The sequence below is a fragment of the Elgaria multicarinata genome, chromosome 13, assembly GCF_023053635.1.
Source record: "Elgaria multicarinata webbii isolate HBS135686 ecotype San Diego chromosome 13, rElgMul1.1.pri, whole genome shotgun sequence".
NCBI lineage: Eukaryota > Metazoa > Chordata > Lepidosauria > Squamata > Anguidae > Elgaria > Elgaria multicarinata.
This window is the reverse complement of record NC_086183.1, coordinates 7,853,397-7,880,359: the sequence shown is the minus strand read 5'-3', so window position 1 is coordinate 7,880,359 and position 26,963 is coordinate 7,853,397. Positions and strand designations below refer to the sequence as shown.

General features: G+C 46.5%; 1 protein-coding gene across 1 annotated transcript in view; it reads right to left on the bottom strand.

Moving 5' to 3' along the window:
• The window catches only part of PSMB2 (proteasome 20S subunit beta 2), a 34,500-nt gene extending 28,925 nt beyond the window's left edge, over positions 1-5,575 (bottom strand). The window contains exons 1-2 of the mRNA XM_063140166.1: positions 5,413-5,575; positions 768-890 (exon numbers count right to left, since the gene is read on the bottom strand). Of these exons, the coding sequence (XP_062996236.1) occupies positions 768-890; positions 5,413-5,503 (214 nt within the window). The 5' untranslated portion in view covers positions 5,504-5,575. The remainder of the gene's footprint in view (positions 1-767; positions 891-5,412) is intronic.
• Positions 5,576-26,963: the final 21,388 nt, after the last annotated feature.

Genomic DNA, 26,963 nt, shown 5'->3' with positions numbered 1-26,963 from the left:
TATAAAAGACTACTAGGAATCCACATAACCGTGACCACACAAACAGAAGAAAGGTAGCACAGTGTGTATGGAATACTTAGGAGCCAATCTAAATATGCAGAATAATGCAGCAACACTCTGTTGGGACTTGACCTCCTCAGACTGTGGGGTGGGTGAGGATGAATATTTGAATGAATCCTTAGAAAACTAGCACTTCAGGGGAAGAATTTGTATCCTAATTCTCCTGAAGTGCTGGTTTTCTAAGGGAAGAGAGGCTATGCTTGTTTGCTTTTGTCATTTGTTCTAAATAGTCAGGGCATTCAGCCACAGAATTACCACCTGCACTCTGAAGCCTTCTCCAATTTGGTGCCCTTCAGATGTGTATTGGACTACAATTCCCAGCATACTCCAGCCAACAGTTACGTGATTATTCTCATCATGTTGACTGGCTCTTAGAGACTCAAGAAACTACAAGTTAACGTTTGCAACATTTCTGTTAGCTCCTTGCACTGTCATCCACAAGCAGGAAAACAAAACTGTCTGACCAATGGAGACTGGGATGTAAGAAGGTGCAGGGTGGACAGAACCAATACCCTGTCCTTAGGCCCCATGAAGCTGCAAGTCAAATCTGGGGTGAGAGTGTTGGGTGAGCAGCCTGGATGCAAGTAAATCACATATCTTGCATTCTGTGCATAGTCTTAAAACGTGTACAGCTCATGAATGTGGAATCCTCAAGGTCTACATCCTACTCTACACACATGAGAGCTCAGCACCAGCCACACACTCACCGTTCCTCATCTTGTAGAGCTGAACATTTTTCTGGATGTATTCTGCAAATTGGACAGTGTCACCAGCCTCTCCCACACACAGGAGCAGAATTTTCTCGCTCATTTTGAACATCTTGTCATGATCTAAAACAGGATGGAGGGGGAAGAGAAACACACACGTATCCATGTCAGAAATAAGAATAAGCTAATGCGAATTATTCAAGTTGAGAGACTGAAGTAAGCAATGACTCTTCCAATGGGCTCAAGGGCTCTTTCTCCCCTTCACATCCAAACTGAAAGGTTTGATATTTTATGGCAGGGAACAGATCTGCAGTAGATTGGCAAGGATTTCTGACTCCCAATCGTTTAACAAAAGCAGTAACAAAATGGCACACACATACACATGCTGCGACCCTAGATTTTACTGAATGAAGAAATCTTGGGGTAACTAGGATTGGATTTTTGTATGGAAGGACTGTGAGCTCCATTCAGTTCTAGTACACAAAACAAATTTGTGGGCTGATTTTTTATTTAATTCTAAGTATAGTGTTTTTACACTACGCAAATAAAATACACTGAAGTGGAACACAGAGTTCTAGTATGTACATTCTGCCAGCCTGATGTTTGGCCAAGACTGTAATTACAGAAACGGAACATAACTTATTTGTTCATAAAGTCATATCTTCAGACATCTATATTGACGGCTTCATAATATACAAATGCATTTAATCGGTTAAAAAGATGGTTGATCAGTTGGCAACACTAAAAATCAGGAGAAAAAACATCTGAAAGCCCTAACTACAGTTTAGAAAGTTCTCAAAGTCACCTGAGGGGGAAGGAAGTAGAAAGTTTTGAAAATCACTAAGCTGTATTTTCCTCTGGAAACAGAAGTTTGAAAAAGAGGTGCTTTTTGGAAGAAGAAGAAGAAAAAGAGGAGGAAAGTGCTATTTCTGTGCCACTAATGATTCTGCTATCTTATCTTACCCTTCGCTTGCATTAACTAGATGACAGATAAATATGTTTCTTTTCCAGAAGCATCTTCTGTCTTTGGGTAAAGTAGGTCCTTGGACCCTTCCACAGAACAGTCTAAATCTCCATATCAGAATCTCACTTTCTTTTTTGATTTACAAAGTACTGAATAATCTTCCCTGGAGGACGTGCTTAAAAGCTTTTGATATGTCACAAACATTTAATGGGATTAGCAAAGCATTTTATAGTAAAATACTTCAAAAACTTCTACATTTGGCAGTAAGATCTTCACTGGCATCCATTTATAATACAACAGGAAAAGAAAGAAATGCCAAAAGAGTGTCTGTATCACCAGTTCCTAAAAGTACAAGGTCAGGCTCCACCTAAAGCATTGACAAGCAATGCTCTTAAGAACATAAGAAGAGCCCTGATGCTGGATCAGACCAAGGGTCCATCTAGTCAGCCAGGGATGAACAAGCAGGACATGGTGCAACAGCACCCTCCCACCCATATTCCCCAGCAACTGGTGCACACAGGCTTATCGCCTCAAATACTGGAGATAGCATACAACCATCAGGGCTAGTAGCCATTGGTAGCCTTTGTCTCCAGGAATTTATCCAACCCCATTTTGAAGCCATCCAGATTGGTGGCCATCACTACATCTTGTGGTAGTGAGTTCTATAATTTAACTATGCGCTGTGTGAAAAGTACTTCCTTTTATTTGTCCTGGATCTCCCATCAGTTTCATGGGATGACTCCATACCATGCATAATTTTGTATACCTCTATCATGTCTCCTCTTAGTATCCTTTTTTCCAATCTAAACAATCCCAGTTGATGTACCCTTCCCTCGAAGGGGAGATGCTCCAGCATCTTGAGTGGACCAGAGGGCAAAGTACAACTTAATCCACAACGACCAATAGAACTTACTGTAAACAACAAAGGGGATGAATTTATTTCAGCTTGATGGCCAAATTCAATTTCAGAGAAGCTCTCCAGGGGGCGTATTATAGTGATGGGTGGGGCAAAGGGGTCAGGGTCAACTGAAAAAGGGCAGGGCCAAAATACCAACAATGACAGCATACTTTAGCTTAACGCTCTTACGGACAGCTGCTAAGAGAGAGGCATTTCAACCTTTTAGAAAGGGGAAAAACTGCACGAAAGCCAGGAAGCCAGCAAACAATTGGTGGCTGGGGAAAGGGGAGAAGCCACCTGGGGAACCCCAGAGAGCCATCTGGGAAACACATGGGGGCTGGATTTGGGACAACATCCCCATTTTTGTGAGAGTATGTCATGGGTCACCAAATATTTTAACAGCTGGAGAAATGTGACCGATCCTTCTGAAACACACATACAGTCTCCCATTTTATCTTAGACTTCTGGAAGCTTCACCCAGCCAGAATATCAATGGAATGGCAGAGAACCCAGCAGTATGGAAAGATTCCACCCCCACACGCTTCCACTTTAAAACAGCATCCACCCCATCCCTGAGATATGCTTAAAGATACGGGCATGTAGTTGCCACGATAATGCTACTTTGGCTCAGTCTGGGTGGATTAGCTTATTAACCAGCAGCATAAGGTTTGTACCTGTTCATGTTTAGTACAAAAATCCTCTTTCAATAAAGTTAGCATATGCCTAGAAGGGAATTTTGTTCCAAGAAAGAAGGTTCTTATACAACTTGCTGTTCTCCGTTCTTTGCTCTTCTGATTCTACCTATTTATTAATCTATACATCTCTACTTCACTTGTTGACTTATGCTCACTTACAACTGGATTGTTTAATTTTCTCATACACTTTGTACATGTTCCTTTAAGAAACTTCTTAGTGTTTCTCTTTGGCATTCTCCTCCGGAAAGCAATTTTTACATATAATGTGGACAAGTTCTTTGCAGCTACAATGTGCTATTATCTTTATGAGAGGAGCAGAGGGCCTTCTTTGCTTGCCATCTTCCGGTGGACTTTGTTCCAGCGCGGGGCTATTCCCATAATCACTCTACAGCTGGGCTAGGGCTGATGGGAATTGGAATTCAACATTAACTGGAGGGCAACAGGTTCCCCAGCCCTGATCTAGTAGTTTCTATTTTGAACCTGTTTCTCACTTCTCACATGGCAAAAGCTAAGATACAAGTGTTTACTATGCTCCCTTTCCCTAATATTGGGTAGCTTGATAATTTTGCATGTTCAGAAGGTTCATACTTTTAAGACCACAATCCTAGGTTTGGTTATGTGACAAGAGTAAGCTCCACTAAACAGACTCAGTCTTACTTCAGAGGAAACATCATGGCCTGCTCCTGTTGGACTCTTCCCCCACCCCCCACAGGGCAAACTGTCATCTTGGCCCTGTGGGGAAGAAGAAAGAGCAAGGGGACAGGAGCAGGCAGAAGAAACATCATGGCCTGCTCCTCTTGGACTCTCTCTCTCTCCTCCCCCCCTCCCTCCCTCCTGAACTCCTGTTCCTTGTGTGTCATGTCTTTATTAGACTGTAAGCCTGAGGGCAGGGACTGTCTTTTTTGCTAAGTGTAAGCCGCTCTGAAAGCTTTTTTTGGCTGAGGAGCGGGGTATAAATATGATAAAAAATAAAAAAATAAACATGCACAGAATTGCTCTATTAATTCTATAAAGATGCCAAACAATACAATTTCTGAAGATTTTTCATCCCTATTTCCAAATTTTTCATGCATCCTTCACAACCTGGTGCTTTCTAGAGGAGTTGAACTGCAAATGCCATAATCCCGAGCCTGCTGCCTGTAATGATGGGAGTTGTTGTCTAACACATCTGGAGGTCACCAGGTTGGAGAAAACTTTAAGGCAGGGATGGGGAGCATGTGGCCTTCTATATGTTGTTGGACTGCAACTCCAACCTTCCCCACCATTACCAACACTAGCTACGGCTGATGGAAGATGAAGCCCAACATCATCCTGGCTTTAGAGTAACTGCTAGGAAAATCTGACAGGTTGCCAACTCAGACCAGTATCCACCTGCTCAGACTGGCAGCATCTCTCCAGGATGTCAGGCAGAGAAGGGAGGACCTTTCCCATCACCTATTTGCTGCCTGAGAGACAGTGTGGTGCCGTGGAATGGGAGTGGGCAGATCGCTCTCTGCTTTGAAGCTCACTAGAGGTGACTTTGGGCTAATAACTGATTCTCAGCCTAACCTACCTCAGGAAGTTGTTGGAAGGATAAAAATGGAGAAGTGCAGGACGATATAAGCCACCTTGGGCTCCTTGCCAAAAAGGACAAAAGGTGGGACATAAATGTGATAATAAACAAATAGCAATAAAAAACAAATCCTCTAACTGCAGGCTGCATCGGGGAGCTTCCGCATGCGAAGCACGGCTTCTACCACGGGGCTGCGGGCCCTACCCGGATAGATACTTTTCGTTTCGTTTTTAGGAGCGGAGATGGGGGAGGGGAGAATAACCTGCAATGGTGGACGTGCAAGTCCCCAACCTGGCGCCCTCAGAGTGTGTTGGACTACGCTGGCTGGGGGATGCTGGAGGTTGTAGTCCAGCACAACCTGAGGGCGCCAGGTTGGGGAAGGCTGCTCTACTCACTCAGCGCTGAACTCTCCCCAAACGCCCCCCTTGCAGCCCCGGCCTTTATTCCACCTCACCCACCCTGACGCCCCCGCTTCCCCCCTCTCCCCGCCACGCAACACCACCGCCCGCCTGCCTCGCTGAAGCCCAGGGACTGACCGCGCTTCATGTGGACGATGCTGGAGGCGGCGACGGTATCGGCGGCCACCAGCACGAAGTCGGGCCCTTGAATGCCGATGAGGTACTCCATTAGGACCCCGGAGCGACGGTGAACGAAAGGCTGAAGGGAGAAGCTCTCTCTCTCTCACACGCGCGCGACGATGACACAGCGAGTCAGTAGGGAAAGCCGGTGCGCCGCGACGCAGGATGATGACGCCAACGCCAAACGGAAGGGAAAAAAGTCACCTCCTCGCGAGAGCCCCCGCGCGAAGCGTTGTAACTCTAGCCATAGACTCTATGGTTCTCGTGCGCGAGGCACGTGATCAGCTCCTTTCCTTCTCTCTCCTCCCCCGCTTTTTTATCCTCGCCCCGCCCTCAAAGTCTCTCCACTTACCAGCAGATCGCGAGACTACGCTGGGTCACGTGTTTCCCCCAAAGCCAGACCCGCCTATTGCCACCTTTAGAGGCGTTGCTGTACCTTCCCTTCCCCAACCTGGCGCCCTCCAGAGTTGGTGGGAATACAAGTCCCATCTTTCTCAGCCTGCCAAGGTTGCCGGGGATGATGGGAGTTGTAGGTCCAACACATCTGGAAGGCACCAAGTTGAAGAAAGCTACATAGGTTGTATCAAAGCCTTCCAAAAACTCCAGATGTTTTGTTCTGTAATTCTTTATTCCAAGAAGCATTTCTCTAAGATGCATCCTTGGATTACTGTTATTGCTTCTTTTAAATTTTGTTTTAACTGTTTTTATTCTGTTTTTATTTTCACTTTACCTTGTACACCTCTCCGAAATTTTTCAATGGGGAGTGGTATATAAATATTCTAAATAAAATAATAATAAATAAATAAATAATTCCCAGCATCCCCTAGCCAGCCATGCTGGGATTTGTATTCCAAAAGATCTGGAGGGCACCAGGTTAGGGAAGGCTGCTATCTCATCTCAATATGCACCTCAGTTAATATCAGTCCTGCAAATCACTTTATTAACTTGAAAGTTATTAATACACACATTTTGTAGATGTTAGAGAACCATATAAAGAAGGCCTATTCAGCTAAAATCCCTTGAGGGCTAAATAGAGCCCCGTGCCAAGGGGACAAACCACTGGGGAGGTTTTTGCCTTCTTGCGTTGCTTTGTAACCTCACACACACACACACAAAAGGCGCCTGACAGCTGTCTGAACAAGGATGCTGGATTAGATGGGCCTTTAGTTTGATCCAGCAAGCTCTTATTGTGTTCTTAATTTGGCTTTCTGTCTTGGGTTCCATTTTTCTTGGTAGAAAGGTGGGGTACAAATAAAATAAAATAAATAATAAATAGCATACCATTCCAACAGGTACCAAATTAATAACAGAGGAAGTTGAATGGAGGACAAAACTCATCTTTCATCCTATGGTGGTTAAGCCGGAAAGTCAGGCCTTGCTCAGAAGACACCTTAAACCACGGCTTTAAGCGAGGTGTATAAGGCAATTAATTACTTTGTACATCGTACATGTCCCACTCATAATAATAGGATTTAAGAAATTAAAACATTATCACAGTCGGGTTGGCATCATCCCATTCCGACAAGCTTTTTGCTTTATTCACCGTGGTTTAAGGTGTCTTCTGAACACAGCCTGGCTTTCCGGCTTAACCACCGTGGTTAAAGCCATGGTTTAAGGTGTCTTCTGAACAGGGTCAGCAATTCACAGATGCAAAAGGATGCAAAATAAAATGGAGGGAGGACAGCATTGCAACAATGCTCTCCTCCGTGGCCCAGAATAAGTCGGGGAAGATTCCCTCTGTCCTTTAGGTTGCTGAGGTGAGAGACTCTCCCTCACTTGCACAGCCTCCTCACTCCTCCATTGTGTGTATGTGCACAGGTTCCCTATATTGCTAAGCAAAAATGGGCTTCCAAACTCAATCATAGCAAGACACAACGTCACACTTCAGGATGGACGGACTCAACTGTGCCTGGTGAGGGCTCAGCAAGCAGTCCTTGATGCTCTGTAATTTTGTATTTTTAATATTGTGCAAAATGGTGGCAATACAGGGTCATTTCTGCAACATTAGAGGTGTGGGGGAGGGGCTTTTCACCTCTAATGTTGAGGAAATGGCCCTTTACAGATGACATTTTGCACAACATTAAAAGTATGTAAATGATGGCAACACCACGTTGCATAAAAATGGTGACTTGCATTGAGGAGCAGGCGCCCTGAGGCTTGATGAATAGTGTTTGGGGGGCTGAGCAGAGGGGAAAGTCCATCAGATTCCACCCATATGTTGGGTGCTGAAATAGTCACACCAAAGTCTATTTTGAAAATACACATTCAGACAATACAAGCTATGCAAAAATATTCTACAAAAATAGACATGTACAAACGAACTGTACAACATAGAGTATATGCATGAGTATATAAAGGCAGACTGCTACCTCTGCTTTGGGATCTTCCTCAGTAAGGAAAGGATTCACAAACTGTATTGTCCAACAAGGCCTACACAAACTGTCCGGATTTTTTGTTTCTACTCTACAGCTAAGGCAGTTAAGAACATAAAAAGAGCCATGGTGGATCATACTGAAGGTCCAGCACTCATTTTGCACAGCGGATAACCAGACGATGCCCCAATGGCAAACCCACAAGCAGGACATGAGTGCCACAGCACCCTCCGGTCCCAAGTTCCCCAGCAACCGGTTTCTTAAGGAGGCTCTTCTCCACAGACTTTGGGCTTTAAAAATTAATACGATTCCCATCTTTTTGCAATAGTGTGTGGATCCTACTCCTCACCTCAGCTCAGGGCATCAGGGAAGGAATGCAAATAAATAGCAGGACGAGGGGAGAGGGGAAGACGAGTCCAGGCCGTCCCTTCACTAGCAGTTCAGCTTAGCAAACATCTTTATCTTTAAACCAGCCCTTCAACTAGTGGACGCCTTCAAAGAGAGGACGGCCCTTTGGCAACCCTACAAATCCAGGACCATCATCTGTAAAAGATGGCCATGAAGGTTGCGAACGGATTGTATTGTGATGGCTTTTTTGCATCTGGGCCTGCTGCACAATCAGGTTGGCCCTTGTCCCACTGTACTGCTGCTTTAAGAACATGCCAGGAGAGAACACACACACACACACACACACACACACACACACACACACACACACACACAGAGGCCAGCAACAAATTGTCTTTAAGGAACAGTATAAATGAGACTAAGGCGCATATTCACCATTTTGACTGTTTTCCAATCGCCCACAGCTACACTTGTTAAATTGAGCGCCGCATGTGTAAATCAAAACAGGATGTTTCCCTTTACCGAACAATGGCAAAGCCCGACGTCAGTTTTTTAAGTGTGTGGATCCAATTTGGAGTTTTAAAATATGTTTTCCCAGTAGATTGCGAGGAGCGGCGCATATCACACACAAAGCCAAGCAGCCTAATTTAGGGTTGCTGTTGTTGTTTGATTTTTCCAAAGGGGAGTTTAAACAAAACCTGGAGGTGTGGTGGTGGTGGTGGTGGTATCCAACTAAGTCTCACCCTTGCTGATTTTTATTGCACCCAGGGGTACAGTTAAACGCTAAAGTTGTTAATGAATTGTCTTGACAGATTGAATTTTCAAAAGAAAGAAGAATGGGAAAGAAGGAAGGGAAACCATGTAGACCACATTTTGAAAAGGAAGGAAGGAAGGAAGATATATACTATGTCTTGAATGTCAAGAAGTTCAGTTCAAAGCTGATTGTGGGCTAATCTACACCTGCAGCCCTTTTGCCACAGAAGAGGCATGATCCGCGATCGTCCTTCACAGGGCACATACAAGACTGATCTGTACCGCAATTAGAGGAGTGCCGTTGCGGGAGCACGTGTGCCCCATTACGGCGGTTCTGCATGTGTGTTGGTAGAAGCGGGCGGGGCTAGGGAGATGGCTACAGGGCACAGGATTTTTTTTAATTACTCATGAGAGATGCGCAGCAAAACATGGGGGATAGAAACTCTGGGTATATCTACACCTATGGGTGTAGAGGGCCAGAGAGGGGGAGATCCCGGACTTACCTACTTCCAGGATCGTCGCCCTCTGTCTACACGCAGTGCGCAACGTCCCAGGAGGACGGAGGACGTTGCGCCCGCCATTTTGTGTATTTTTTTATTGAAAAAGAACGCAGGAGCACTCTTGCGCAAAGGTAAGTTTTTTTAAAATAAAAAATAGTCCCGCTCACCCCACCCCACCCCCGGTTCCTGGCTCCTCACAGTTACTCACAAGGAGTTGGGATGAAAATGGGATGCCCAGCCACACGTCCCGTGGACTTGGAATCATCCCAGGACCGCGGGAAAAGTCAGTAGGGTGATATCCCAGGGAAAGGGAGGGATCATTCCTCCCTGCTCCCGGGATCCCCTGTGCGTCATGTGGATGCACAGGGATGATCCTGGGCTGATCCCGGGGATATCGCCCCATCTAGCCATGCTCTCTGTTGAATATGCGCTCCTGCACAGAGACAAGTTTGTATTAAAAAAAATTCTCGGCAGTAAAACACACTGATACCTGTGCACACGCCCCTCACAGCTAATTGGCTGTTCACTGAGCCCAGAATTCCTGCCGAACAGCAGTGACCTCACAAAGGGGGGGGCACACCGCAACTGTTCTTCACAATGGAAGTGAGAGAGCCGGAAAAACTTTGACAAAAGCAGTCAGGGATATTCCGATAAAAGGGAGAAGTGGAGCTAAGATCACCCCGGGAGCAGGTGAACGTCACGCGGCCCATTAGTGACGACTACGATACAATCCTGCAATAAACGGCTGGTGTAGGCTTCCCTTAGATTTTACTAAACAGGGCTGGAAAATGTTGTGGCCTCAGAATTTCTCCTGCGCCTCAGAATTTGATGCTGGTCCCCAGTAACCTTAAATACTGCTTTGGCTTTGTGCAAAACTCAGGCTGACGTCAGTTTTGGGCATAGTTTGGCATAAAGCAGTTTTTAAGGAATTGTTACTGGGTGTCTGCTTCTTCATTCAATGGCTCACAGGTATGTACAAGCCCTAGCATTTGGACTGAGGCAAAAGTGGTTCAAATTAAAAAAACAAAACAGGGAGTAAATACAGTCTTGCAAATGCGTTTACACAAGTTATTAACCCAGCAGCAGCAGTAGTGGCGGATGGCGGCACTCGCTTGTCACCCGCCAGCCCTACCGCCACCGCGTGGAAACCGCTTGCGCTGTCTCTGCCGCCACCATCCTGCCGCCGCCACCACCCTTTCCCCACTGCTGCCATCCCTGGCACTCTGCGCAAATGTCTCCTTCTCCCTCCCAGACCCGGGAAAGTATGTTTAAAGATACAAATTTTTGATAGAAAACATGATTAGAAAGATGCTGGATTCGACATACAACACCTTACATGGCTCAGGACCAAAATACATGATGGAACGCCTCACCCAGTATGAATTGACCCATGCACTACTATCATCATCTGACGTCGTCCCCCAGGTGCTTCCTCCGAGGGCAGTTTGGAGGATGGAAGCAAGGGAGAAAGCCTTCTCAGTGGTGGCCCCCTCCATTGCGGATCACTCCCCCCAACGAGGTCCACCTGGTGCCAACATTGTCATCCTTTTGGCACCAGGTTAACACTTTCCTCTACACCCAGATATTTGACAGCACCTAATAACGTGTTAACCAGAAAGGTGTTTTTTTTAATTGTTGAGTGTTTTAAATTGTTTTGTAAATAGACTTTATATTATGATTTTAATGTATTTTAAAGTTTTTATTAACTGCCCAGAAAGTTTTGGTTATTGACTGGTATATAATAATAATAATAATAATAATAATAATAATAATAATAATAATAATATACAATGGAATTATTTATTTATTTATTTATTACCCACCTCTCCATTTTGATCAAGGTGGGGAACAAGAGTAAATATAAAATACATAAAACTGAATTAAAATGTAATATACATTGTTAAAACTTCCTAAAAACATTCTAAAAACATCCTAAAATACGTTTAGACATGCAAATTTTGAAGAGAAAAGATGTTTAGGGCACAATGTTTAGACAGAAAAAAAAGTTCTGCAAGTGCTAGCATTCCCCCAGACAATATGCATAGGACTGTGCCTTTAAAAATGCAGATTTTGTTTTGTTTAAATCACAGGTTAATGTGGGGACAGAACAGATGTATGAATGAATGCATACAAAAGTGACACAAATTGGAAATAGACCAATTTGCCCTGGGACTACTTCATTCTATGGCATACTTGGGCCCCATCGAAATATATTTACAGGGTGTAGCTTGCCCCATTGCCAAAAAGCTGTCTCCATGGCACAGGGTTGATACCACCTCTCTCTTCAACCCCATGCTTCCCCTTTCCCGGGGCGTCGTCAGGTAATCCCAACACCGAGGAGGGGGCATGGGGCTTTCCCCACATTTAGACAGTCCCCAAGTGACAAAGTGAGCAGCAGATTGTCATTCTAGCCCTGCTCCCCAGGGTTGCAAGAAGGTGTTTCAAGCGATCAATCAGAATCAGACTCTGAAGTAGAGGAGTCGGCGCCAGAAACAGGCCAGCTTGTACCAGTGGGGGAGAAAGCTCTCACGGGCTCTTCACCATCTGGGAGTGAACTCTCTCTCGAGCTTATCTCATCAAGGGCAAATAATACACAGTCAGTGGGAAGCTAATATTCTTCCAAGAGAGAGTGCAGAGAGGTTAGCCAATCGTAGAGTATGCCGCAGATTAAAACGGGTGGAGCGCAAGGAAGGCGAGAGAAAGTCGGCCCGGTGTTAGGAAGGCAGCCACAAGCGTTATCTGCTTTTAAGTGTTTTATTAGGCAATTCCAATTACCCGGCTAATAAATCTCTTAGCCAGCACAACAGTGAGATAAGCGGGAAGCAGGGTCGGGTTTCAGAGTCTTGGTGTGTGAGAGTTCAGTCAACAGCAGCTGGAACAGGAGCTTAGCAAGGGTCGTCAAGTCCAAGCCCCAAGATAACAAGATGGATCAGGAGCTAGGAAGCGTGGTCAGCCGGTCCGCGGTCCCAGGGAGGCAGGAGCAGGACGGAGGAGCGATGTCAGTTCAGTCCGAAGTCGAAGGCAGGAGCGAAACGGAGAAGCAATGTAAATCAGGCCAAAGACGAGAGCTGCATCCAAACAGAGGAAGCAAGGTCTGGTGAAGCGAAGTCAGAACATGGAACAGGCTGGCTGCTAGGAATTACCCCAGGTGTCTGCTTCCTCCTTTTCTAATCCAGGCAGATGACCTCCGCCCTCTCCCCCAGCTGTGCCTCATCACATCAGCCTGCTATTTAAGCATCCCATTCCTCTCCTGACGATTGTGCACGCGCACACTCCTTCTGGCTGACTGCAACTGTACCACTTGCTTGTGCTGTCGGCGTTCCCGAGGACTGGGCAGCTCCACCTCCCTAGGAACTTCAGGTAAGGCCAGGTCCTGGTCAACCTGTGACTCTGGCACCTCCTCTGTTCTGGGATCTTCCTCCCTCTGCGAGCCCATCTCTGGCTCGACCGTGGGACCAGACACTCCCTCTCCTGCAGGAGTGCTTTCCTCCTCATCCTCGTCTGAGGAGGCCTCCCCAAGTACATTCCTAACACCCAGCTCACAGCCCATCAGAAGCTGCCTCAGAACTATGCCTTTGCTAGACCTACCTCAAAATCCGGGCATGAGGAAGGGCGGTGAATCCGTGATGCAAGTATCACGGGCTGTCGCTCTAATCCACACGTCAGGCGCAACAAGGGGAAGGAAAGCCCTGTCGCGCCCAACATTTCCTTTTTGGTTTAAAGGGGCCGCTGCGCATGAACGCTGAGCTGCAAGGGTGAGCTGTTGTTGTTGTTTTAAAAAAATATTTGGCTGCTCCCCCCCCCTGCCCTGATCTCCCCACCCCCACCCTGCCCCAATGGGTGCAGCGAGTGCTGTGCTGTGCCCCGTTTGCGGCTTCTCCCGGCTCCTCGCGAGTAATCACTGAAGCTGGGAGAAGCTGCAGAACGGGCCACACGCTCACGGTCTCAGGCTCAGCCCGAGACCGCCGGAAATATCGGTCTACAAGTGGTGCCCCTTATCCAGGGGCAAGGGAGGGTTCATCCCTGTCTGAGCCCAGGATCCCCTGTGCGTCATCTGGATGCACAGGGGTGATCCCGGGTATCAGCCCGGGATAACCTCTCATCTAGTTAAGGCCCAAGTGTCTCTGAAGTTAGCACGTCTTGGGAAAAGGCTTTCCATTCTTCTTGAAAGGACAATTGTCTTGCTTAGTTTGCATAGTTTTGCCTAGGGGAAAGTTGCTAGGGATTAGACTCTCTTCAGGTAGGAAGAGATGTTTATTGCTTGAATAAAGCTTTGTGGATTACTTAGCAGGCCTCGTTATTGTCTCCCAAGAAGGCAGGAGGTTTTGAGAAGCACGACACAGGTACAGGCCGGTCATTCCTCCATCTATTAGAAACCATTACCAACTGCCTCCCCTGACCCCCAGCCCTATCACTTCCCCTTAATGAGCTGCCCCCGACCCCTAAAGAGTGCTCTGGACAGGGACGGCCAACAGTTTGTGTGATCCAATTATAGGCTTCCTCCTCACTACAGCTGCCCACCAGTCACTTCGCTCTCTAGGAAAGCTATCTTAAGGACAAGGTGTGTGAGTGGGATATCAACACTTGCCGTCAAACGGCCGGGATCAGTGCTTCGCAGCTGCGATTTCTCAAACGGCTCCACAGGGAGACTCGAGGAAGCCAAAGGATTAGGCTAGAGATGCTTTGGTCCCTTCTTTTGGAAGCTGATTTGTGGTCAGTGCAGGTTTTTGTGGGCCCTTGGGCAAGACGCCCTCAACGGGCCCTCTCCCTGAGTGAGTTTACCTTCTCACTACCATTGCCACCTGACACTTCTGCTCCTCCTCGTCCTCCTCTCTCTCTCCCTCTCTCTCTCTCGCTCATCGTTGCTACAACTTGCTGGCTTGCCAGGCACAGAGCCAGTGAGCAAGCAAGCCTTGACATGTCCTGTCCCTCCTTCTCACCACCGGTGTTGCCTGGGCCAGAGTGAGAGGCAGGTGAACAAGCAGGTTGTGGTGGGGAAGAGGAGGAGCAACCCCAGGGGGTTCTTGGAGTCTCAACAGGAGAGTCTAACCGTGCCTCTCTTCGATGCCCTGTGACCATAGTACCAGCATCTTGCTGGTCTTGCTTAGGCTGACCATATGAAAAGGAGGACAGGGCTCCTGTATCTTTAACAGTAATGTAGAAAAGGGAATTGCAGCAGATGTCAATTGAAGTGGGTGAAATTCCCTCTTCATCACAACACTTAAAGCTACACTAGCTATAGTAGAGTGGCCAGATACAAAAGAGGGCAGGGCTTCTGCAGCTTTAACTGTGTTGATGAAGAGAGAATTTCACCCTCTTCAATTGACACCTGCTGAAATTCCCTTTTCTACATTACAGTTAAAGATACAGGAGCCCTGTCCTCCTTTTCATATGGTCACCCTAGTCTTGCTGGTCTTTCCAAAACGAACGGAACGTCGCCATGAGGAACCTCGACAGCGAGCCTTCTCTGTAGCAGCACCCAACATCTAAAAAACACTCCCTCTTGCGGTTTAGTAGGCGGAAAATGTAGAATCAGAGAATTATAGAATAGTAGAGTTGGAAGGGGCCTATAAGACCATCACGTCCAACCCACTGCTCAGTGCAGGAATCCACCTTAAGGCATCCCTGTCCAGCTGCCTCTAGTGTGGGAGAGCCCACTGCCTCCCTAGATCATTGGTTCTATTGTCGTACTGCTCTAACAGTCAGGAAGTTTTTCCTGATGTCCAGCTGGAATCTGGCTTCCTTTAACTTGAGCCCGTTATTCCGTGTCCTGCACTCTGGCAGTATGGAGAAGAGATCCTGGCCCTCCTCTGTGTGACAACCTTTCAAGTATTGTCAAGTGCTGTCGTGTCTCCCCTCAATCTTCTCATCTCTCCAGACTAATCATGGCCAGTTTTTTCAGTCTCTCCTCATAGGGCTTTGTTTCCAGATCCCTGATCAGCCTCATTGCCCTCCTTTGAAAATGCTCCATCTTGTCTGCATCCTTTAAACGCCTCCTGAAAACATATCTTTTCATAGAATCATAGGCCGTTTCTACACCTGCCTTTTTCCCCGGGATTGTCCCGGGATCATCCCTGTGCGTGCAAATGACACACAGGAGATCCTGGGAGCAGGCATTTGCCTGGGATAATCCTTAGGTGTAGAAAGGGCCATAGGATCATAGAATAGTAGAGTTGGAAGGGGCCTATAAGGCCATCTGGTCCAACCCCCTGCTCAATGCAGGAATCACACAGGCTTTCCCTTGGCTGTAATGTATTTTGGTTTTATATGGTGTGTTGTTGCTGTTGCTATTCTATCTTTTAATGCTTTATATTATTTCTGATTGCTGTATTTTACGGTTTTAATTGTAAACTGCCCAGAGAGCCTCGCCTAATGGGCAGTCTAAAAATGTAATAAACAAATAAATAAATAAATAAATTGTACTCTTAATGCCCTCCAAACCAGCTCCCCATGGGTTAATGGAACCAGCTTCTTTGCTGGTAATAGGCCCCTTTTCCTTCTCACCAATCATCGGAAGTGGTGTTTACTCTCCACCTGAGATGGGGAAATCGATTGGTGCGTGCAGGTGAAAATGGATTACAATCCACTTGTCCAGTAGTGTCAATGCAGGTGGTTAGCACCTGTATCCATTTCCAGTTGCTTGAGAACAAAGGCGAGAATCACTGCAAGGCCAACTGGGACCCTATTACTACGGCCTCTCGCTTGGCCGAGAGCTTCTGTCAGCTGCCAATATGGACGAGGAGACGTTGGCCAGACAAAGACGCTTCATACTTAACGGCCTGACCTTAACGACGCTCAGGACAAATCGAGGTCTGGACAGTAGAGAGAGGCAAAAGAGAGACAAGAGCAAATGCGTCCTTAGCCAATGCTCAGTTAGAGCTTCATCCCACCAGCATTATACTCTGCCGTCATGGTGAAATGCATTCAAAGGACTCAGATGACAGCCACCTTATAGTCTGCTTTCAGGGAGAAGAACTCCAATGACATACACCATGTCCAGCTGGTATTGCAGTCTGTCCGTCCCCACACACTTAGCGGTGTATTTTGGTGCACGGAAAGTCCAGTTCTTCCGGTATTGCGCTCAAACTTCAACATGTATTTTTATCAATCTCATTTTCAGTACAATGTTCTGTGGGCGTGTTTTCAAGGGGCGGTATCGATGATGAAAGACAGGGGCGTGCCTTCTCTCCAGTGGGTGTTTTTAAATTCTTTCCTCCTTCTGCTTCCTCCTAACCCTAACCCTTTCCAAAACCAAATTGTTCTCACTGTCCTTAAACCTGCAACTTTGTAAGTGCAAACTTTGGGAAAGCCCAGCTCACGCATGAAACTTTCTCCTCATGTGCCCCCTACCCACCCACTTCAAGCCTATCATCGTAGAAACTTCCCATGACCTGCAAACGGTGGGAAGGGCTTCCACGGAGTCTTAAAGCCCTGGCTTCTTCCTCCTCTCCTCTTCTCCATTCTCCTTGGGGGGATCCTGCATCTCCCCACCTTTTTCTTTTTCTTTTTTTAACAATGGGGGGGTCCAGTTTTTATTGGGACCCCCCACTTGGGAAAGGATGGCTTAATCCTCTCACTAACTGTGATTTCTCTCTCACTTTCTCTGTTATTGGAGGTCCTGGTGCTGCGTTTGAAGTCTCCTCCTCCCTACACTGGGAGTTGAGATGGCCACTTTGTACCCCGCTTCGCTCCCCCACCCAAGCCACCCACCCCAGTTTCCCCCCTTTTAAAGTTGCAAAAATTAAGGCCACAATCTGAGGGGCTCTCATTTGGAAATGCAATCCAAAGGGAGAGGCGGGTAATAAATAAATACATAAATATATGATGATGATGATGATGATGATGATGAACCTGGGTCTGTTTTTTAGGCTCATAGGGGTTTTTTTAAGTTGGTATACCGGTTTTAAAAGTATGTGTATATTGTATGTTTTTGTGGTTTTTAATTTTTGTATATTGTTTTTAAGTGTTTTAATCTTATGTAAATCACCCAGAGAGCTTCAGCTAAGGGAAGGTAGACAAATGCAATAAATAATACAGAAGACTGGAGAAGAGAAGATTGAGGGGAGACATGACAGCACTCTTCAAATACTTAAAAGGTTGTCACACAGAGGAGAACCGGGATCTCTTCTCGATCCTCCCAGAGTGCAGGACACGGAATAATGGGCTCAAGTTAAAGGAAGCCAGATTCCAGCAGGACATCAGGAAAAACTTCCTGACTGTTAGAGCAGTATGACAATGGAATCAGTTACCTAGGGAGGTAGTACGCTCTCCCACACTAGAGGCCTTCAAGAGGCAGCTGGACAGCCATCTGTCAGACTCAGGGATGCTTTAGGGTGGATTCCTGCATTGAGCAGGGGGTTAGACTCGATGGCCTTGTAGGTCCCTTCCAACTCTGCTATTCTATGAATCTATGATTCTATGACTTTGTAAAGCTGCTTTGATCGCACAGGCCAATTGCAAATTCGGTTGAAACTAACTTTAAGGACAAAGGAGTGGAGGCTCGTGGGCAGCCTGACTGTGTACTGTTCCAAAAGGAGGGCTAGTCAGTCCTTTCCCTTCATTTGCCCTTCCTCCCAAGAGCACAGAAGGATAGACATGGCCCTCCTTCATAGGCGTGCACAAGGGGTGTGCTGGGTGTGCCCTAATGTCTCAAGCAATAAGCGCCGAATTGAGTGGGCCATTGAGTAGGGATCCAGAGGGGGATCCGCTGCCACCACCCCGACATCATACCCTTGCTCCTGGCAGCAGGAGCAAGAAGGAACCACTCTGCCGGGAGCCACACTTCAAAGAGACCAGGAAGAGGAACCCCAAATGCTAATATCACCTTGTAAGCCCCTCCTTCAGGCAGTGTCACCACAAAGCTCCACCAATGTTGGGGCTTCAGGATCATCTCTTCATCCACCCCCCACCGGGCGTCACCTGCAATGGCCCTCCCGCAGCCAGACAAGCCAAGCACGGAGTAGGGCATCAGTGTCTACAGTGTTTAATAAATAAATGAATAAAAGTAATGTCCCTTATGATTTAGTATTCAATAAATGATCTCCTTTAAAATAAAAAATCCCCGGGTGCACACCCTAACGAAATGTGCCGTGCCCTCCTATGCCCTCCTTTCATTTCCTTCCAACAACCCTGTGAAGAAAGGTCGAGTTGAGAAATGGCAACAGGCCCAGGGTCACACAGCAAGCTCTGTGGCGGAGCAGAGATTTTAACCCTGGACTCCCTAATCTTAGATCAAATCAATGGAGGCTGGTGACTCAATTGTCAGTGGGGCAGTAAATTCACTCTGAGTTTCAGTCAGAACAAGTCAGAGCTCTAAAAGGGCTCTCCAAGGTGCTTGGAGAGAGCAGATTCACCACCCCAGTGACATCACAGCCACCAGCCTCCACTGAGTCCACTGGGTTAACCATTATGCCATAGTTTCCATCCTAGCCCTAAAGCTCCAAGGCCCATAGTCAGCAACTAATTTTTGAGCAGGTGCCATATTTGAGCCAGGGCTGAAAGTCCCACGACAATCAGATCCCTCTGTGGACTCCTCAGCCTCAGCTAGACCTACCAGTCTAGTGTGACAGAGGGGTGAAGATCTCGCAATATTTTTATCGTGAGATTTCCCCCTCTGTTTACACATGACGTATGATGACCTCAGAGGGAGAGGACGTCATGCCCGCCATTTTTTAAAAAAAGAGGAAGGAGAGCACGAGCGCTCATGCACAAAAGGTAAGGTTTTTATTTTTAAAAAAATTCCTGCACGGGTCCCACCTCCTCGTGAGTAACTGCGAGGAGCCGGGACGAACTGCAATGCCCACCCACATGTTCTGCAGTCTAGGGATCATCCCGAGACCATGGAAAAAGTGGGCCTAAAGTGTAGGGCCATATGCTGGGGCAAGGAAGGGATCATCCGTCCCTGATCCTGGGATCCCCTGTGCGTCATGTGAACACACAGGGATGATCCCGGGGATCGCTCTGGGATAAAGCCCCATCTAGATATGACCCTCCTCTTCACACCAGTGGAGACACAGGGGAAGTGCTCCACTACCCTTTCTTATCTAGTATGTGTCAGTTTCACTTTCTCCTCAATTTGAACTTTTCATATCTTGTGTTCTTTCTATCTTGACTATGAAGAAATTTGCAAATTTTGATAAATCTACGAAAAACAAACCAAAATGAAACTCTCGCCTGTCGGTACTGACCAAATTCAATAGGTACCTGGGGAGAGCCGTGGTAGTACCTCCGTGCCATATTTCTGTTAAAGATGAAGAGTCTGTTAAAGATGAAGATAAAAAGCTCAGACTTTTAAGAGCTAAGTACTCAAAACCCTGAGCCTGAACATACTCTCCCAGGTCATCGATATAAACATAGGGGCAGGAAATAATTTTGAGTGAAAAAGGAGTTTACATTATATTTTTAGAGCTGGTGACAGAACACGCCGGCCCATGCGCTTGAGAAGTCCCCTCTTTGGCATAAAGAAGAAACGCTCTGCTCCACAGGTCATAGGATGCCTGTAATTATGACCCTGAATGGAGGGAAACGCCACATCTTGAGACAAATCCCATCTGACAGTTTTTACAGTACGTTCGTTCGGAGCAAAAATGCCCTGTCCCCTGTCACCCGGATTGAAATTATTAAGGAAGACAGACATTTCACTGACAACACTAGCCCCAGGCGAGAAAATATTCCTGCTGTTCCTCTCTGAAGGTCAGAGCTCACATCATGCAAAACACTTAAAAAGATGTGCGCACGCACAGACACACTCATGCATGTACTCACACGCACGACCCAAACTTTTCCTTCGCCGGGGGATGGGCTTGGATTTTTTTTTTTTTTTTTAAAAAAGCACAAAGGGATTTCTTTAATATTTAGCTGAGAATTCTGTCATTGCCATTTCTTTCCTTCTATTTTTAAGAGGCTGTTCCCCACTCCACCTCATATAACTGCCTTCATGCCTGCCTCACACATGCCTTATGCATGCTCATCCATTTAGCCCAGGGGTGGGTAACACAGGGGCCGTGGGCAGCATGCGCCGCTGGTCCAACCCCTCATCACCCCCCAAAAGTCAGGAATTAAAAATAAACAAATCACCAGTTTAACACCAAAATCCCACGGCAGCCTGCTACAGAGGCTGATTTAGAACAAACGGAGCTCGTTTTCAAGCTAGTTTTGTCCACAGTAAGCCTGTGTAGCCGGTGCCAGACTATTTTGCACCCTAGGCAAGGTAAGCTACTTGCACACACACACACCCAAAAATTGCCAACTTCAATTTTTAAGAACAGATGTTTTGTAGAAAAAATAAAAGGCACAAAACTTGAACTTTTGTTTTTTCTTAAAACAGCTAATTTGTATAAAACCGTGCCCCTTAAAGGTCAGTACTGCGTCCCTCTGAGGTCTGCGCCCTCGGCGGCTGCTTGTTGGCCTAATGGTAGCGCCGGCCCTGTGTGCAGCCACCGCTGGAGCTCACAAAGTACAAATTTAGATTGTGTTCAAGCTACATTTCTTCTTAATAAACGCTTTACCAGTTTGTCACTGATTTTTAAAGGGCACAATCCTATGCATGTTTAGACAGAAAATAGTTTTACATCTCCCAGTATTCCCCAGCCAGCTATGCTAGCTAGGGAATGTTGGGAATTGCAGGACTTTTTCTGTCTAAATGTGCATAGGATTGTGCCGGAGGCCATAGCTAGACGGGGCGTAATCCCGGGGCGATCCCTGGGATCGTCCCTGTGCGTCCACATGATGCACAGGGAATCCTGGGAGCAGGGAGGGATGACCCCCCACTTGCCCTGGGATTTTGCCCTCCCCTTCAAGCCCACTTTTTCTACGGTCTCAGGATGATCCCGAGACCACGGAAAGTGTGGCCCACCATCACGGTTTGTCCCGGTTCCTTGCAGTTAGTTGTGAGGAGCCGGGACCCGCGCATGGGATGCAGAGCTTCTCAGGACCTCTGTGCCCATCTGGGGTGGGCTGGGGGGGAGTGGGGAAAGTAATTTTATTTTTAAAAAACCTTACCTTTCGGCGCTTGTGCGCTACGTCTCTTTTTTAAAAAATGGCAGGCGCGACGTCCTCTTTCTTTCTGGATGTTGCGCGCCGCGTGTAAACAGAGGGGGATGATCTCGCGATCATAGCACACAAGATCCTCACCCCTCCATCGCGCTAGACCCATAGGTCTAGCTGAGGCCCTAATTTTTCTTTTGATGCTGCCGTGTGGGGCAGGGGAGACTGCAACCCATGGTAGAGTTGCGTGAATCCGCAAAACCTGAACTTGAAAAAATTCTCCAAATTCCATCTCCAAGCTCGTTCCAACTCAAGACCGTATGCTTTTTTTCCTTTTTGCATGAAAACCCGTGTATATTTTCTCGTGTGTTTTCCCAGTTGTTTGCATCTTTGAAATGTACACATCCTTGTCACATTGGTTAAAGCGTCATTGTGTGCGTTATTCAAAAGTAGGCATTTTTTACATGCGTTCTTCAAATGTACGCATGCTGTCGAATGCATGTTTTTGGATCTGCGAATCACACGGCACGCTTGGAAATGTACTGACTTCAACTGCAGAGTCTGCCCCAAATCCTTGTTCAGTTTGGATGTTGTGAATTGGGTAAATCCTGACCAAAACAAACTATACCAAATTTCTGTTGGATTCCGTATTCATCAGCGGAAGGCAGGTGCAATTTAGATATTTCCCCCCAAGTACCACAATGCCTTGGCCTATAGTCTGGGCTGGTCACAGCCGAGTCCCTGTGCGTCCAAAGGATGCACAGGTCTGTGGTACGTGACTGTGGTACAATTGTAGATATAAATTCTACAATTGTACCAGGCTCATATACCACACAAGGACTCCCGGATCTGGGGGAGATGGGTTTTCCCTGGGAAAACCCGATTCTTCCTGTGGTCTCGGGACCACACAGAGGCCTTAGCTAGATGTAAGGTTTATCCCGGGATCGTCCCAGGGTCGTCCCTGCCTGCTCCCAGGATATCCTGTGTATAATTTACATGAACAGGGATGACCAAGGGATAGGGTGACCCTATGAAAAGGAGGACAGGGCTCCTGTATCTTTAACAGTTATATTGAAAAGGGAATTTCAGCAGGTGTTTTTTGTATATATGGGAAACCTGGTGAAATTTCCTCTTCATCACAGCAGTTAAAGCTGCAGGTGTCCTGCCCTCTTTTAAATCTGGTCACTCTAGTATAGCTCCTGCACCTTTAACTGTTGTGATGAAGAGGGAATTTCACCAGGTTCTCCATATATACAAATGACACCTGCTGAAATTCCCTTTTCTATGCAACTGTTAAAGATACAGGAGCCCTGTCCTCCTTTTCATATGGTCACCCTACCCAGGGACGATCCCGGAATAAACCTTATGTCTAGCTAAGGCCCAAGAGGTGTGGACACCCATCCTGCCTGATGCCATGCCTAATTGTAGGGCAGGTCCTGATGGCCACCATTGCTCCAAATCTGTTGATAGCCCAGCAGGGAAGTTTCCATGGCCCCAATATTCCCCAGGGGAATAGCAGACTGGAGTTGGATGTCAGTTCCATTGGGACCATAGCATGGGAAAAAGAGTTAACTTCTGCCCTATGTAGTGCACTCTCCATCTTTATTGCCTCCCACCCCACAACTGCTGTTTAAAATTTAAAAAACTGGACATGTTAAATGTGATCTCACAATTAATGCCACATCAAGGGCCAAAACAGACATTACTTTAAATCTGTGTCTAGGAATTACATCTTCTTTTTTCATTTTTCCTCTAGTCTAGGGGCAGCCGGTCTGATTTTTATTGGGACCCTAGTAGTGTGGGGATTGGGTAAGGGGCTTTTAGGATCTGGTTCAGCCCCCCTGAGCCTACTCTAGAGAAAAAACAAACAAATGACATAGCTGCTAGACCCAGATTTAGGGTGCAAACCTATGCAGGTTTAAACAGAAAAGAACGTCCTACAACTCCCAGCATGCTCCAAGCAGCTATGCTGGCTGGGGCATGCTGGGAGTTGTAGGATGTTCTTCTGCCTAAGCACTTTTTAAAAAGTCTGTTTTGACCTCTAGTTTGGCCCATAAGGTTTTAGCTAAGAGCGGGTCTAATGTTTTTATATATATAAAAAAGCAACATACACCTAAAACAAACAGTACTTTAAAAGCTATTTAAAATGACATCCTCAAAAGTTGGGCCAAAGGTCTAGTTTTAGCACATATGCTGAAATTCTGTGAAATTTCTAAGAAGTCCCATAATATATTGTAGGGCTGTGCAAATCCGGGCCTCAAATTCGAAAAATTGAATCACGACGACCATTTCATGACGGATCTACCATTTCATGACGGATCTACCATTTCATGACGGAACTGCCATTTCATGACGGAACTGCCATTTTAATTCACAGCCATAGGCCTCCATAAAGAAGGAACAGCCTACAACTCCCAGCGTGGCCTGCCTGGGAGGGCTGAACCTCCCGGAGCCCAGGGACAGTGGGCACTCGTGTCCTCCCTGCTGCCGCTGCAGTGAGCAGGTGACCACTTGTGGCAGCTGTGGGAAGGACACGACTGCCCACTGTCCCTGGGCTCCAGTAGGTTCAGCCCTCCCAGGCAGGCCACGCTGGGGCAAGCATGGTGCTGACTTCTGGCTTGGGTGCAGGGGCATTGCTATGCAATTTAAAGATTCAGGGCCCAAGGACACCAACCTGCACAGAATTTGCATATGCTAATTTATATCTATATATGCACATTTAGAAATAATTACTAGGATTTATTGAAATTTCACAGAAGTCAAAACCAGCCAATTACATTCCCATCCAAATTGCCTCAAATAAAATAAATTATTCCAGATCATCCCAAATCAGTATTTCCTCTTTAATTACAATTAATTTGCAATGGTGTGAAAAATACAAAAGAGAGAGAGAGAGAGAGAGAGAGAGAGAGAGAGAGAGAGAGAGGCTGGAGGTGCTTATTTATTTTTATGAGCCCGCTCACTCTCTCTCACACACATGAAAATGGCAGCCTTTGCACCATAATAGAATTTCAAAAATTCAAAAGACTGCTAATTCAAAAGCAAGCCAAGGGCAAATCAGGAGTTCAGCCCCAATTCATTTCCTGATTCCCTTTCAAATCCTGCTCAAAAATTAAATCAGTTCCCCTTCATATAATTACCCCATTCATCAATCTTCATTACCTCCATAAATTAAAATCAGAATGAAATAAAGTCATGTACAATGCTGGTGTGTGTGTGTGTGTGTGTGTGTGTGTGTGTGTGTGTGTGTGTGTGAGAAAATGCTGAGTTGGTTATGGGAGGAGTGGGCTGGAGAGTGGGGAAGAAGAGGTAGAGGAAAGGGGGCAAGGAAAAAAGTAGGAAAGGAAGTAGAGGGGCAGGCTGGAAGGAAGGAAGGAAGGAAGGAAGGAAGAGGTAGGTTTGGAGGTAGGGATCAGAGGGAGGAAAAAGATGAAGCTAGAACTGGAGACAGAGAGCATGGCTAGACCTACGGGGTCTAGCGCTATGGAGGGGGATATCACGAGATCTCCCCCTCTTACAAGCTGAGGAAGAGGACGTTGCGCCCGCCATTTTGTTTTGGTTTTTAAAGGAGAAAGCGCGCACAAGCACTCGAATGCAAAATGTAGGGCGTTTTTTTTTAAAAAAAATTCCCCCATCCCCACCCCCCTCCTCGCTTACTTGCGAGGAGCCAGGACAACCCATGATGCCCCGCCACATGTTCCATGGTCTCGGGATCATCCCAGGACCACGGAAAAAGCGGGTTAAAAGGGTAGGGCGATAAGGGAGGGATCATCCCTCCCTGCTCCCAGGATCCCCTGTGCGTCATGTGAATGCACAGGGACGATGCCAGGGTGAACCCTGGGATATCGCCCCATCTAGCCATGGCCAGAGGGCGTGTCTACACCAAGCAGGATATTACACTATGAAAGAGGTATGAAAGAGGTATATACAAGGCAGGAGCCACACCAAGCAGGACATAGCAGTATGAAAGCAGTTTATGGGATGTGTCAATGGGCCCCAACAGTTGTCAGCGCACTTCAATAACGCTATAAAGCAGTAGTGTGGCTCCTGCCTCTTATATACTGCTTTCATGCCATTTCCATAGTGCAATATCCTGCTTGGTGTAGATGAGGCCAGAGAGCCAAAGTTCTCCATATCTGGGACAAAAAGAATTTGAGATTTACAAAATTCAAATGTGAGACAAACTGTAACTAATTAATTCATCTACCTGAGCCTTGGATTTTGAGTGTTTTGCTCTTAAAATAGGGTGACCATATTTGGGAAACCAAAAAAGGACACCTAGTGTGTGGGGGGGGGGGGGAAGCAGCTTTCTGAGTCTTGCAGAAAATACGTTATTCCCCCACCACCTTAAAGAACCCGATTGGAGTGGAGGAGGGGAAAGGATTTCATTCTGCACCACCACCATCCACTCCAATTGGGGCCTTTTCTATAATGTCCACGAATGCCCCACTTTCCCCTTTAAGACCTCAATTGTAGCTCGGGGTGGGGGAATGATGTGCCTCAAGAAAGCATGTCATTCCCTCCTGCCATGCTAATGGCAGCCTTAAAGGGGAAGATGTGTCATTCCAGGACATTATTGAAAATTATAGAAAATCCCCCCTGACACCATGGAAAGAACAAAAATCAGGACAAATCCAGGGAAATCCTGACAGTTGGTCACCCTACTTAAAAGTCGGGATTTGATTTGCTGTGTATTCCGTTGCACGAGTGCTTAGTGAGGATTGCCACCTTTTTTCTTTTATTTAATGACAGGCTCCGCATCTTGAACATTGCGGGCAGTTGCATCATGTTCATCCCCATGGTGGGAAGAGCTGTACAGATAGGCAAGAATTTCAGTTCAGTTCACTTTTCGTAAGAATGTGCCAAAATCCATAACCTTCCGCACTTGCAAGCCAAGCCGTGGACATTTCTGGAAACCCAGGAACTTTGTGTGTGTGAGTAAATATAAATTCATGCAAACTGAAGCTGCATTTTTTTTCTCTAAAGGAAAATCTCGTTGCAGACAGAATTAGGCCAGCCGGCAGAAGACGGAATGGAGTCCGGTGCCAGCAATAGCTCGTCGCGCTCCATCCCTCCAACTGAATTCCTCCAACATCCATATATTCAAAATGAACATTTAGATCAAATTCCAACCAAGTAGACTTGGCTATATCTTTCCTGACTAACACAAGCATATGCAGACATATATGCACAGAATAACACACGCTCACACAGACTCCTTTCATGTGCTCTATAACTTGTATTTTCATTCACAGTCGAGTTCTGACTTAAGCTGTTTGACTAGAGATGTTCCACAAATATATCAGTGATAAACTAAGAATTTTAATGAGTGAACTCCTTTGAGCATGTCTACACCATGCCTTTCCCCCCGGGATCGACCCGGGATCATCCCTGTACGTCCAAATGACACACAGGGGATCCCGGGGGATTCTTCCAACATCGTCCCATTGCTTGTCTTACGCCCGATTCATGTTTGTGGTCGCTGCTTGCTTTACCCAGGCAAGAAACTTTTGCAAATTGAGCAGCAATCAAATGGGAGATCTGTGCAAAT